Source organism: Poecilia reticulata, chromosome 22 (genome assembly GCF_904066995.2).
Source record: "Poecilia reticulata chromosome 22, P_reticulata-male-v2, whole genome shotgun sequence".
In the NCBI taxonomy this organism is placed as follows: Eukaryota; Metazoa; Chordata; class Actinopteri; order Cyprinodontiformes; family Poeciliidae; genus Poecilia; species Poecilia reticulata.
Window position 1 is genome coordinate 6,882,225 of NC_088851.1, and position 15,490 is coordinate 6,897,714.

At 42.1% G+C, this 15,490-nt stretch overlaps 1 protein-coding gene across 5 annotated transcripts in view; it reads right to left on the reverse strand.

The window, feature by feature from the left end:
• Nucleotides 1–12,096, reverse strand: part of actn1 (actinin, alpha 1) — a 65,490-nt gene extending 53,394 nt beyond the window's left edge. For all 5 annotated transcript variants that reach the window (XM_008398970.3, XM_008398967.3, XM_008398969.3 and 2 more), the window contains exon 1: nucleotides 11,726–12,096. In XM_008398970.3, the coding sequence (XP_008397192.1) occupies nucleotides 11,726–11,824 (99 nt within the window). In that variant the 5' untranslated portion in view covers nucleotides 11,825–12,096. The remainder of the gene's footprint in view (nucleotides 1–11,725) is intronic.
• Between the last annotated feature and the right edge of the window lie 3,394 nt (nucleotides 12,097–15,490).

A 15,490-nucleotide genomic window follows, 5' to 3' on the forward strand; every position in this document is an offset into this window, starting at 1 on the left:
TGGAATTTATAGTGAAAACGATGATTCAAAATCTTATTATGATAAGAAAGTTATCACAATAAATGATATGCGATACAGGCCTAACCCTGGTTGCAATTTTATATATATTTTTTAAATTAATTATTTTATTTAAAATTTTGTACATATATGTAGAACAGACAAAAACAAGTCAATAATACTTAAGACAAAGGCTGTTTATAAGCCTAATACCTTCCCACAAACAATAGTAATACATAAAATAAAAAAAACAATAAAAAATAATGACAATAATAAAAATAAAAAGTTTAATAAATATAAAAGGTGTGTCAGGGGGTCAGTGCACATTGTGACAATTATAAACTGAGAAAGAAACTTTATGTTAAATATTTGTGGCAAGCAATGAATCAAGACAATGTGAAAAATTTTATACATTTCTAAGTGGCAAGTAAAGCTGCTATATATCGACAAATCAAGCATGTTATGAAGGCAACACCTGCAGAGGAAGTGCATTTGGATACGCAATACGCCGGGGGTTCGATGGGGTTGCTAAATTATTGACTCCGGGTTGACACGGCGACACGGAAAGGCCTCCTGAAGCCACTTCCTTTGTGCAGAGCCCTGAAAGCTCCTCTGTCTGAGCCTCTTCTTCCACTCACTGCCCCTCTCCCTCGTCTTCCTGAGCTCCACCCATCCAGCTCCTGAATGGAAAGGTGTGCCGCCTGCCTGCTTTTACCACGGTATCTGTTTACTTAAAGCCTTTCTTTAGACATAACGGAGCGCACTGCAGCTGCTGCTGCTAGCACACTCACGTGTTCACCAACTCTCCAAGTACTGTACAACCCCCCCCCCTCTCTCTCCCTCGCCGTCCTTTGGCTTCAAAGAGAGGCTTCTCGGTGAACACATGCCTTCTCGAGTGCATGTGGTTTGATTAATAGCATTAGCGGTGGAACAACTCGACTACATCCTTCCCATGTGGTGCAGTAACATTCCTTGGAAACATACAGACAAATCACCTACAAAGCCCGCCCTTTGGTTTCCACGCTATTGGAAACATGCGACCAGACGTTGTGTAGCGGTTCCAAACATGACCGAGCTCCCCCCCCCAAACCCTTTTTTATTTTTTTGGCCCTCTTTTAGCACCATACCCTCCACAGGAAATGCACCTTGACCCTCCGTCTTAAAATGAAGATATAATCAAAAATCCTCCCCATCTGAGGTCTTTGTAAATATACAATACGCTCTAATCCATTGTGAGAAAGTGTCACAGTCCAAACCACTTCATCCGGCCCTCTGTGAAAACTTCATTAGATGAAATATAGCTGGGCTCATCGTTCACTTCTAAATTTGGAGCCTCGGCCTGAGAACATAAGCAATGCAAGAATTTGCATCAGTGCCCTGGCATTTGGAGCAGCTCGGATAAGAACGCTCATAATTGCTCACATTTGACTCTTCAAACAGTGGAGGGGTTTTTTTTCTAAAAACTCGGCACTGAGCAAGTTTTCACCTTCCTGATACACATAAAGGAGACTCTGTTCAAAGGCTGGGAAATTACAGCAACGGCAAATGAAAATGTTGTGACAAAAAAGACAATTAGGAGTTTATATTCTTGACAGTGTTCTCAAATCACTAAGATGTGTAATATAATAAAAATAAAAAAAAACGGGGGATCCACATCGGGTCAAAAGATATTTTTTCCCAAAATCCCCTACATTTTTAGAGAAGATCATCTGAGAATCATTAAGATTTATTTTTACCCCACTGCATTCCTCCGTTCTTCATCCCAACGTTAAAATGCCGGACTTTGACGGACCGTCGATAAAGACACCCGACAGCAAAGCAAGTTGGAGACGATGTTTCCTTCAGGTTGTGAAGTGAGGGCATTCAGTCCTATTCAAAGGTCTTGTGAAATTACTTTTCCCAGCTCTCAGAAGCAGAACAAACCCCTCCAGAACAGACAGGGTGGGATTATGTAACAGGGATTAGACACAGGTCAGTTTCTTTTGCTTCACCACGTACCGTCCACCGGTTTCAAGTCTTTCCAGAAATACACGCAGAATTTGGCTGACGACCAAAGTTGTCCAATTTTCAGCTTGGTAGACCTGACAAGTCTAGATGGGTGGAGATTCTCAAATTGAACCGTTTTCAAATCAGTAAAGGCACCTTACCAATAGTCATCAAGTCACCGTGACAACAGGACGTTGGTACCGAGGGAAGGAGGAAGAACAGGGAGGTTAAAGAGAGAGCGAAAACATTAAGACATTTCTGTGACTAGGTCTGGTTGAGATGGATCGAGAGAGAGCAACACTTCCAGCAGACAACAGGAAGGCTGAACTGTTACAGCAAAGTTGATGCCTTTTATTCTTGTGAATATTCAACCCCATGTCTGAAATGGAACATACAAGTTTGGAAATACTGGTAACCTTTTGGAAATGTATGTTCAGGCAAGGAAGCTAGGAGTGCTAGCAATGCCAGTTGCTAATACAAGATGCTAATCAAACCGTTTTTCCTACAGCTGTTCTCTTTGGGTGTTTCCACACTGGACAGTCCGGTAGACTGTGTTCGATTGGAGACCAAAACTTACAGCTGGTACGGTTAGCTTTCACACTGCACTGTGTAAAACAATCCAAACCCTTTGAAAAATCTGTTCTTCCTCTGACCCAGAACTGCTGAAGAAAATGACACAAATACCTCTGAAGAAGACACTGAGCACAAAATGTTAACAAAAAATGGAGTGGCGTCAGACATTTGTAGGATTTCACTTTTGCCCTCAGTAGCAAACCATGTGCCATTTGTCCCGCTAGCTCTAGACTCGCTTTTGATTTGGTTGCATTTACCAACCAAAGGTTTGTAGAGGCCAGAGTTCGTCTTTTTGGTCCACATCAGTTGGATTCACACCTCAAACGAACCAAACTTTTTAGACAAACAAACTATAGTTTGATTAAAGCAGTCCAAACAAGGCTGGTGTGAACGAATCCTAAAACACAGAGTGGGACACTTCCACTGCACAAACTATGAATAGCTAACGATCACAGAAAGGATAAAAACATGTTTTTACAACCGTTTGTACATAATTTTAATTTAAATTAGCTCAAACTGCTGTTTGCATCTCCACTGAATTTGTCTAGTCAAACAGAGAAACCTAATCATGTCTACACAGAATCAGCTACATCACTAGCGGGGTAGAAGAGAGCTTTGTGGGTAATTTCAAGCTTTCGGGTTGTTTGGAGTCAACTGACAGCCCCTCTGCATCCTCAAAGAAATATTTATCCAACCCCATACACATAAAATTTCCTGTTATGACTTGAGCAGATGCTCAACGGAGTCAGCAAGAGTGTCAGAACGTAGTTCAGTAAACTTGGGAGTCTGGCTGAAGCATTTCTCAGACAGACGATACAAGCACTCGGCTAACAGAGCAGTCTGAGCCATCATGACCGATCTGAGGGCCAGACAGGTCACATGCTTAACGTTTTCCAGGGAGAGATTAGATCCAATGAAACAGATACAATGAAAATATGATGTTTATCTTTTGATGATGAATATAAGAAAAACATGAGTTCTCATGGTAAGAAAATATGATAAGCTTCACACACATTACACAAGTTTGAGACTCTTATTTATAAGAAAGAAAGGAAGTAGTTCTTGATTTGCTGCGCTGTGCAGACAGAGTTTATGAAGACTGGTCAGTGAGCATCCAGGGTTCAATTTCCAAAATCAAGACCGCCGCTGCACAGCCGCCCCGTCTCTCTCTGCCCACTTCTTGATTGGTAAGGGCCACTAGAGCCACAAAACAGGTTGAACAAAAGAAAACTGAAGACGATACACCACATTAAATCATTTGTATGGCAGCTTTTTTGGGGAATTGATGATAAAATGGCAAAATACAATTTATTTGAAAGGATGCTAGTGGCTAATAGTTAGCTGCTAACACTACTGAAGCTGGCATCTGCTTTGTACCTTGGAGAACTACAGTGCAAGAATGTCACAATCTGAGATTTAGGAAGCGCTTATTTCTTGGTGAAAACCCCAAAAAGAGAAATAATTACAACATCGTCTTGTGTTAGGGCTTCTTTAGAAATTGGCAAAAGCAAAAAGTGGACCAAATGCACTTTTGTGCGGACAGCTGAATTTGACCAACACAAGCAGTTCATGAGCTGCAACAAACATTTTTGAAACAGTTGCCACATCCTGCTCTCGTGGCTCAGAATAACCTAAAATTTCAGAGATGATATATCTGTATTTTACGTGTGAGGTTTTTTTTAAGTTTCATGATCGGTTTTCTATAACAGTGTAGATATTAAACACAAAATGCTTTTTAAAACTTTCACTTGAGGCTGCAAAAACATAATCAGATTTGAATTTTTAATTAAGATTCCAAGGAAATTACAAAATATCCTATTTTCTACCTCCTTTGTTTTTCTTAGTATTTTTGTTTTTGCTGAAAACCAACGAGTAACTGTGATAAGATGTTGTGATTTTCATTATGAACAAAATCAAGCTGACATGACTTTAAATACCGTGGATCTTGTGGGGAAACTTTTAGATTTGAAATACAATTTAAAGGTAGCCATTGAGCTAAATGTTAAAATTAGCTGTATGACAGTAGCAACTGCATTGCCTTTACACATATGAACTGCTGACATTTGTATGATCACAGTTACTGTTCAGGTACAAAACACAACTTTTTTTAAAAAGGCAAATTAATGCTGTGTCACTCCTGTGGTTTCCTGAGGTGTCACTGCCACTAAAACGCTCATCTTTTGTTAAGAAACTACGATTTTGAAAGGCGAACTGGGGGGAGTTTGATGACAGGAAGCACGTTGTGAGGCGGCCAGAGCTGACATTACACATCCTATTATGTAATCTAGCAAACAGATGCCGCTGTGGGACAAAACACGCAACTCCTTCTGGCTCTTTTACTAGAGCTGAGGCATCATACGCAGTCACTCATGTGCTGAGTCAGTTTCCTGGACACTGATAATGTAATTTCAACATTCCTGAACACAAGGAAACTAAAACCCAGCTTTCTTTTTTACCTATAACCTTGTTTTTTTTTGGTTTTTTTTTTCATATCCGTATGATTTCTTAAAAATAGCCACCATTAGCTTTCTAAGTTTTTTTGGTTTTTTTTATATTTACTGTCCAAATTCCTTCAGCGTTAGATTAAAAATTACCCACTCTCATGGTAGTTGCTTATAATAATACAAAATCCTGTAAATCCTAATACTTTAAAACAGAAAAAAACAATTATTCCCACTGCTGTAAAAAAAATATATATATATTGATTTCAAAAATTACAAGGTACAGAATATTACCAGAGTTTATTTCAGCTGTTTAATTAGTCGGGCAATCTGCTCCGATCCCTAGCCTGCAGTCCGCTGCTTTACAGACATGGCATCAACAGCTGGAAATATTTCAAACATTCAAGTTTGCTGTTCATTCCTTTTAACCAGATAAAAAAAAAATAGTCATAAAAATTCATAGCACACCAGACCAGACTTTGTAAAAATATTTTCCACTCTTGCAGACTTTATTTCCTTGCTGGATATTTTTCTTGAAGTCAACAGCAACTATACTAGCAGCTCCAGCTTCAGACGAGTATAGTAGGAGGAGCAAATTAAACAATGTAGCAATAATAATATTACTCAAGTAAAAAAAAAAAAAAGGACCCCGCCTCTCGCCCGGAACGTTAGCTGGAGAAAGGCACCAGCAACCCTCCCGACCCCATTAAGGGATAAGGGTGTTAGAAAATGGATGGATGGATAAAAGGGAACAGTGCAGTAAAATTACTCTTATAAGAACCTTTTTTCCCAAAAAGTTACTCAAGTGAATGTAACAAGTACTACCCACTTTTGAACACAGACAACACCAGTAGCCTACAGGCTACTTATAAACAAGCTTAAGGTGCTGTACTGGTATTAGCTAGTCATCTTTTAGCTAACTTTACTTGCATCCATCAGCTTTTCTCAACTCAGTCAGTTAGTTTGGGAGGGAAACTGCAAAGTTCTTTGCGTTTTGCTGGTTTGCTGTCACGATTCAAACACACCTGTGTAGCTCTGCTCAGCAGCAGCAGGTCTCCTTCGCTGCTGCACAGGTGTAAACCCAGCGCGAGTGTCTCAGGGTTCATGTTGCGTTTGAAGGTGGCTCGGAAAAAACCCTCACGATTTGTTATAAATAGTTATAACAGCTGAAAAAAGTGACAGAGGGCACAGACAGATATGGGAAGTGCGGAAGCCCCTACTGTATCAAATCGAGATAGGAACAAAAGAAAGTTTGCCACTTTAAGGTGAAAATATAAAAACACCTTCCAGTCCAGGGGGGGTGTGGCTGACTGACCCCATGTCCCCCACACCCCTCATGCCACAGGGCCTGTATACTAGGTACAGTCTGATATGACGACACTGAATAAAAACACTGCAGTTTCACTGTATTACAACATCAACACAAATGTATATCATGATCCAATTGTTTATTTTATTCATTCTAAAATAAAATAATATCCACTACATTTACTGACTCTGTTCTGTTCAAGAGGTGAAACATTTCCAAACAGCAGGATTTGTCTTTATATTGATCCAGCTGTTCCCAGCTGACCAGCAGTCCCCAGTGGGGCATTGCTGTGTTACTCTGTACTTCATTCAGACTCTTGAGGATCCTGCTACTTCCTCTTGCTTCTTATCAGAACCACTTCCAGACCGTACGAATAGCATGACGGAAAATGTTAGCAACTTAACAACAGTAAACTTTTAAAACTTGGTAGCAGCCCGCCTCGTTTCCCGTAAAAGCACAGTAAAATTAGATAAGAGCTACTTTGAAACATTTTTCACAAAAATTGAAAATGTACAACTGTCATTCCTCCAGAGGCAGTCCTGCTTGTTCCCGTCTCTGGCTGTGGGGTCAGGAAAATTTAACCTTTGGGTATTGACCTGATCATTTTCAGCAAAATCTTCTGCTGTCCTCCTACTTCTTCTTCTTCCTTTTTTTTTCTGAAAGGATACGGTCTGAACTTGTGAAGTCAGCCGCTCTTATCTCAGACCTGACTCACAGCCTGCGTTGGGAGACGTCAGCACGGATTCATTGGGAGTGTTTGGAAAGTCGGGGTAAGGGTGTGGGAGATGGGAAGTAGGAGGCGGGAAGCTTGCAGGCAGGGACGCTCCAAGGTACTGCAAACTCATGTCCTTATAAGGAGAAACCCAGGCAAATTAGCAGCAGCGGTTAACACCTGAACGCTTCCTGTCAGCCGGGAAAAGACCGAAAATTTTTTTTAAAAAAAGATTTAACCCTGCAGGGGTAAGATGACGATGATAATACATACTGTCATAAAAGGTGTTAGCCTGCTTAGAGATTGCTTCTGTTCTTACTTTCTTGAGCAAACACTGCAAATCAAACTAATTTAAACAGGAAACAAAACATGAGTAAATCCAAAAATGCAGTTTTGAACTTATTTTATTAAAAAAATATGTCAAATAACCTTGTTAAATTGTGATTAAGTTGCAATGAAGCACATTTTTCACACTAGCAACACCCAGAAGTGATTACTGCCAGAAACAACAAAACCTCACTGACAACATGAAGTAGGCCATAAGAGCTCAAAAAGCAACAGGGTGCTGCAATCTACAAAAATTTATTGACTTCTATAAGGAAAAAAGGTGATAAGAGGCATCAGGGCACATTGATGGCAATTATTCATGAAAGAAAACAAAACAAAAACATGGAGCTAAACCTTCACAGGAAAGGCTGGCCTGCCAAGGTTATCTGAGATCGCATCGACGATTCGTCTAGAAGGTCAGGAAAGAACCAGTGACAACCAAACCACTGCAGACCTCGGTTAAACCCAGTGTTAACGATGCAACAGAAAGGCAGACATAGCAACCATGGGAAAGTGTCTACGTGAAAACCACTGATGACCAGAAACAACAAAGGGTCAATCGAACACCTCCGTCTTTGAGAAAACACTGTGATGACACGCAACTGGAACATTGTGGAAAGAGAAGGACAGCATTTCAGGAGAAGAAGATCACACCATCATTCAAACTTGGTGGTTTGCTAGCCTGGCAGCTTTGTTGCTTCAGGACCTGGACGGCTAGCCGTAGGAAACAGAACCAGTAATTCTTCTGTCAAATAGGAGATTCTCTGCCCATCAGTTTGTGAAATTAAGCTCTGGTCCACTTAGGTGACGCAGCAGGTCAGTGACATGACCAAAAACAGGCAGAGCTGGCACACACAGTTCATTATTTCTTATTACATAGGGCTAGGTGGGTTTGAATTTATTTTCTCCGTGATGAATCAGTCAGTGGGCAAATACCTTTTCACAAAACAGTAAATCATTTAAACTGAATATCAATGACGCTAATACGCGGTTTAGCAAAATATGTAAAGGCTGTGGTTTTAAAGTCGGAGCATAGGTGGGGTCTACAAAGACATTAAGATCAGGAGATAAGAGGATGCCAGCGCCTTTATTCCTGCACGGCAGGTTGGGACTTGAATGGAACACAAAATATTTAAGCACACTCCGACATGCTGGGGTTTTGTACAAGAAAATTGCAGAAGCGGGGCCTGGCTGAACATCCACACCTCTCTGACGTTCACTTCCCCCATTTCAGCAAAGTCTCTAACCGCATTAAACACGGTCAGGGCTGCTCTGGTTGTAAACCGTCCGCTGTCTCCTCGTCGCCTGAAGAGGTTTCCTTCAGGCGACACAGGAAAGCAGAACTGAGCTAACTTCAGTTTCGTCTGATTACAGATTGTCCCGGCTGTGCTTCTCTTATCTGTTCTTGTGCTTTGTTAGAATAGAGGGGAAAAAAATACCTTCAAGAGCAGAAAACAGGAGCTGAAGAATGCAGGTTGGTTCAGAATTAGAAGATTTAGCTAAAGAGAGACTGAGGAGGGAACGATTCAGCAGACATGAAAGATTTCCAGGTTATCTGTTACAAGGCTTACTGCCAAAGCCTGGAAGGAATTTAAGTGGTTTGTGTTTCAGCGTGCATCCCTCTCAGCCTGTAATTGTGCATATGGTCGAATCTCGACATAACCGTTTTATCGTCACGGAGCGGATGACTGAAACATTCCTGCTTTCTGATGGGTGATTAGATCAGTGAGGGTCATGCAGGCGCAGAAATATGCAGGTCAGCACAGGAGAAGGTATTTCTCCACGGCAATTAAGAAATCGCTACAACCGAAGTATGCACAACCCTATCTCTGAAAGTATGACATGTTGAGCCTTAAAGATGTGCCTATAGGTGCACCAGTTGCAACTCCTGTCAGCTGGGGACAAGAAACCGAGGCTACAATTCACCCAGGCTCACCAGAACTTCACACTAACGGACTGGAAAAACAACGTCTGGTCCGATGAGCGTCAATTGACGCTTTGAAATCCAGATTATGGGGTCAGAATCTGGTACGGACATAAAAGCAGGACCAAAAGATCGCCATCAGGAGTCCCTGAGAAAAATCTGCTCCCAATACCTTGAACAGGAAACCAATAGACATGCTGTGTTAGCCTAATGAAGCTGTGTTTGCAAAGTCAGAGATGTCTTTAAAAACAAAATAATAAAGCTACAAGGATTTCAGGAGACATATTGGGAGAACATTCCAGAAGTTTTCTTAACTGAGTCAACATCCCAGAAGTAGAATATCAAAATCTTCCACTGGGGTGAAGGATCTGTCAATATTTAGAAACGATAGGCCTTTATTAATCGTGGACAATGACAAATCCCTACATGAAAGCCTTGAAAAGGCATGAAAAGTTTTTGTTTGTTTTTTTTAATCAAAGGTTCTACGGCCAGTTGGACTTTCACTGAGGCGGGATCAACCCAATGTGGCATCATACTAGTGCAACAACAAATGTTGGGCACAAAAGGAACGTTTCTCTGTCTCCCAATCAAAGGACTGTGTTGTGTGACGCCATTAGCTCAATCCCAACTGTACCACTGTGCTATGCACCTACAAATCAAGGAAACCCAGGAATGGTGCTGTTTTACAATAAAAACAGACAAAAACAGCACAGGGAAGCCATCCACTGGTGCAACAGTATGTAACTGGTCGTGTACGCTAGCCAAGTAAAAAACAGCCCTTGGTTCTACGCTTCGTTTCGTACAGATGGTCCGTAGCGCCGACGTTTTAGAGACAATTTCTTCCCGGAGGCATGGACTGTTTAAGTTTTAACTAGCGTTTGGCCGTGTCGCATGTAATGCGCCAGTTCAACACTTAGCAGAAATTGTCTACTCTACACCATAAAAAGCATCCTCTTCTACCGCGAAGAGAGATGTGCCAAGCCGAACAAGGCGGCTGTTAATGTTACGGCCTCATTCATGTCATAGAACGGACAGACTACAATTCCAAAACGGCGCCGATAATCAGCGTCATCATCCACAACTTCCTCTGTTTGCTGATTGGCCCAGTTGAAATTCTAATGGAGAAATCCAGCTCAATGGGAGAATCCCCAGCTGAGAACTGAAGAGAGATGAGAATATAATGGATTTGCATGGGAGAGGAATGGCCAGGCTACATGTATGCACAACTGATGCATGATGATGTGATGCTATCTGAGGAATGTCCAACGTTCAAGCATGGAACCCCCCCCAAAAAGAGAAGAAAAATAAAAAGAAGATCAACAGTGGTGCTTTTACATAAGATTCTGCTCAGGGTCGCATGTCATGTAGGACCGCCTCTGTATTTCAGGTGATCCCGGGCTCCAGCTGCATTGCTTCAATGACTGAGATGATGTCCACCTGATGCACCACCTTTTTCCCCCTCAGTTCTCACTGTATTTGCACTCAGGACCGGTAGCAGCCTGCCGATGACATAATCCAGGAAACTGGGAGCCGTGAGCTACCACTGAGCAAAAAGAAGAAAAAAAAAAGAAAAAGAAAGTTGGGGAAAAGTTTTTCCAAGTGCAGCGAGAGGGGCCGATTATTACCATTTTTGGGCACGCTCGCTCCCATGCAAGCCCAGCCCAAACCGCGACGCTTACTCAGATTCCACAGCGTTTTTCCTTCTGCCCCCCCTCCTTCTTCTTTTTTTTCTCAAAGCGGAGGAAAAGTATGCAACACCCCCTTCTCGAAACAGACCATTCATATCATACTCCTGTGTTAAGAGCCGAGAGGAAAAAAAAGAGAGAGAGGGAGTAGCAACTGTGAGGCGCGTGGGGGAAAGAGCTGGGGCAATATATGGACGTCCAAAGCACAACAGACAGCAGAGCAAAAAAATTACCTCCAAGCGACTCGAGTTGAATTAGAAATGAGGTTTTCCATAAAGGCGCGCGCACGATACATGGTTGTTAATCTTGGCCTAATCCAAGTCGCATCATAAACCATATGACAGGAGGAGGCCAGTCCAACGCGTGGCTGACATCTGTTGCGCCCCCCGCAGCCCGGCTCACCTCCCGTCTGCTCCCTGCTGCAAGCCCGTTCGGGCCGGTGGGCCTCCCTGCTGCAGGATGCTGCTTCCGGGACAGATTTTAATCTTCCAGGAAGAGGGAGAAAAGTTTGGGAGCCGAAGCCCAGTCGATAAGGTCTCGCAGGTGTTTTTTTTTTTTTTTTTTTTTTTTTTTAAAGAGGCCCATAATTAAACTGTTGCCCACTTTGAGTCACCCTGAAGAGGAAATGTGCCCGCAATGCTGCGTGGCAACATTACCGCGTCTTATTGTGACTAGAAGCAGAGCAGACGGCATACATAAAACCCCCCGCTTCCGCAGCGGAGGCACCGGGAAGTCAGTCAGTCAGTCGGTCGGTCGGTCGGTCGGGCTCACCTTTCTCTGCTGTTTCTCCCAGGCTGGGTCCAGGAGCAGATCCCGGTCCCAGTCATCTTCCTGGTGCATGTAGTCGTTCTCTCCGTCATAGTGTTCCATACTATCCGCGGGTCTTCTGAACGCTGGCTGGATGCGGTCGCTCTCTGCTTGCGTCCCAGCGGGGCGAGGTGATGTTTTCGCTGCGGCTATACGGGCTACTCTCCTCGGTGTGTGTGGATGAAATTAACGGTCCAACCCCCGGCTTCCCTCTCTCTCTCTATCTCTCTCTCTCTCTTTTTGTCTCCCACCCCTCCAACTCTGCCTGTGTCTCTATCTGCTCTCCGTATTCCCCTCCTAGCAGGAGCAGCCCGCTGGAAGCTGTAGGCAGGTCTTGTATCGAAGGAGCGACAGACGCAAAAACTTTGCCTCAGCCAAATTGGAATCAATAACTGGCTGCTGTAATCTGATTGGACGACGCTCGGGACGGAATCCGCCCTCCGGCCTCACATTGGATGATGTGGCTGTCAGCGGCCGGGCTTAATGTCCAAGGTTGCATGCACAGGTTGAGCCAAACGTAAGACTTTGTTCAGGTTTGAGGAAAGAAACGGCGTCGATTTTTATACGAACATTGATTAAAAGTCTCGCTGTTGACCGTCTGCAGCAGCTTACGCGGCGGACAGAAGTGTTTGTAACACCGGACAGTGGCGGTCCTTGAGTTAATGGGGTTTTGTTTCTTGTTTTCCACAGGATTCCTACATAGAGTGGAAAAGCGTGGGATTTAATTTCCCCCCTATTTTTCAGGTCTGAAAAAGAAAAGAAAGGAGATCATGGGAACATGTCTGTCAATCCTCCTGTCCTTTCCTTCTCTTCTTTGCATTTCTCCATCCTTTCTTTTCTTACACATCCTTCCGTATCCACTTTCTTTCTCTTTTTGTCCTTGCCTCCATCTTTTTCTCACTTCCTGTGTGTCTAATTTTTGCCTCATTCCTTCCTCCCTTATTTTTTTCTGACTTATTCTGCTGTGTCTTTCCTTACATCCTATTTTCTGCCATTTTGTCCTCTTTTCCCTTCCTTGTCTTTATCTCTATCGTTTTCTCACTTTCTGTGTCTTATTCCTTGGGTCTTTTCTTCCTTGCGGCCTTCCTTTCCTTTGGGTCTTTTCTTTTTTAATTTCCTTGTCAGTTGCTTGTTATTATGCACAATATGTGAAAAAACAAAAAACATGAACTTCCTTGGGCAGCATCATCTATGTCAGGCATGACAATCTTCTGCAGGCTGCAGACTCTCCGTCCACCATGCTGCTTATCTTCTTGGCATGCAAAGTCTGAATTTGCAACAGCTGGAAACATGAAAGGACAGGACCAGCATTCTATGCATCATTGTGTAGCATCATTTTTGCTCAAACTGATATTGCAACGATCCGGACGTGGGTCAGCCTGGTGCCAAAAACCGTATCGAAAGGGAGTTGTTGTGTTTCCATTTAAACACAGAAAAAACTCAAACTGTTTTAAAGGATCTGCGTTCAATGAAGATCTGACAACAGTCTCTGCACATCTAGAGACTAAAATGTTTGTGAATTAGATTGATATCTAGGCTTTGACTGGGTCCTTCTAAGCATGTGCTAGACCTTTAAACATTTAACGTCTTTTTATTTAAGCATGCTCTAAAATAAAAATACATTATTTTCGATCCAGAAGATTTGACTGATTAAATGGCAACTTCTTCACATTTTTGTTCGTAAAATAAGGATTTTTCTTTCAATTATGCAAAGATCCACAGTTTGTGTTGGTCCCAAAGATACGACTCTCCCAAAACGCACACGTTTGGTTGCACCACAACAAAATGCGAAAGAGTTCAACACTTTTTGGAGGAACTTAATGTCTCCACTGGTGGCAGCTGCTTTGTGAGACGATTGCCAATTGAAAAAGTTTGTTCTTCACATAAAAAAAAAAGAAGATAATTTTAGTCTGTAGTTTTTAAAATAGATATGTAACTTTGGAAAAAAATAAAGAAAGATCCTTGGTCAATCTCAACTTCCATCCATATTTCTTAAATGCGTTCAGCAGGTGGACATTTAACAACGGCGTAAATGTAAACAGCCAAGCCTAAAAATACCATTTATACTGATAATCTTTTTTGCTTGATAAATATTTAAAACGTCACCTAAGAAATTTAAAATGAACATGGATTTTAAGGAATAGCCTCAAAAAAAAAAACCTGCAAAGAGAAACTCAAAGCCACTGTGGGACTGTTTCATTCTTATCTTCTTCTACTGTTGAGGTGGAAGGAAGTTTATTTTTTTTTAGAGATATAAACTCAAGAGGTTTTTTGCTCTCACAAACCACCAAAGAGCAACGCCGCTATAGGACAGTAGAAAGGTGTGTCAAACATCAGCAATTGTAAGCATGTGGAGAAATGGCCAAGTCCGTCTGCCTTGTAAGGTAAGCTGTCTCTTCCTCTTAATGTCTGCCTCTCTCTCTCTTACACGCACACACACACACACACACACACACACACACACACACACACACGGAGCAGAAAAGTAGGATAGCCCCTGACAGGAGAAAGTGGAGCTCTTCCATATATGGACAAACTTCCAGTGGCGAGTGTTTGGGAAAGTGATGTCACGGGAAAGGGGAGCAGACTGCCAGCTCACTGCTTGCCTGGTTCCGACCCGAACTGAAGGAAACAGCAGCGGAGAAAAGACCGGCAGCCCTCTGCAGATTGAAGGGAATAAAAGTCGCGGAGCGCCGCTTGCCGCTGTGACTTCCATTAGCTAATTAGCCCTCAGCCATTTGCAAAACAAAGAGATTCATTAATGTTACATTCAGGAGCACTCAGGAAACTGGCTGGCGATGTAGAATATTCATACGGACAAATTAATAACTCCCTTTGCGTTAATATTTAAGTTCCGATTGAAATTGTTTATAAAAGATGATGCTTAAGGAGAATAAAGAGTGTTCCGCCACACTAATGGAGCGTTAGCGGAGGAAGCTAAGTGGGTTTTTCCTCGTTTGTTGAGAACGATTGTTGGTGTTCTGGTGTTTTATCTCCCAAATTAAATTACGACGACGTATTAGGACCATTAAAGATAGAAAATCATAATAATTACAAAATAAAACCGGGAGTACATTTCCGCCAAAAATAACTCAAAACTTTTGAGATTGATCTCAGAAATATTCCAGAATTGTTTTTGGAAGTTTATAAGTTTCAAAAGACATCTTGTTTGACTTTTCAAACTCAGACATTTTTTTTTTACTTGAAGTTCAGAAAATTTCTGAAAATTTGAGACTTTTGGCGAAAATGTACTCGTCGTTTTTTTCTGTCAAAAATGGCCCTCTTATGGCGTTGAAGTTTCCTTTGTACTTCACTACTAATAAATGTGATAGACTGTATGCCCTATATATGCGACACATAGGGGCGCTGAGCTAGCAGGGGCGCCAAAAACAATGGCGGAAACATTATTCCTGGTGGGGAATGCGCGTTTTTTCTTCTTCGTTTGAGTCGTGTTGTCGTCAGATGACGGGAAGCTAAAAGAAAGCTTTCTAAGTCTCAATCTTTTAGGAGCAGAACACGAAGAATGGAAGAGAGTTGGTTGATAGGTAAGTTAAGTTTAGGTGGCATTAAGCCTTGACCTTTTGCTACATTACAGCCGCACATATTAATGCGTTTTATTGGGGATTTTAGCTGTGAAAAACTGTAAAGGACAGAAAAGTGCTGTATATAGTTTGCAAAATAATTCCAAATTAAGATATGAAAAGTGTTGTGTTCGTTTGATATTTCACC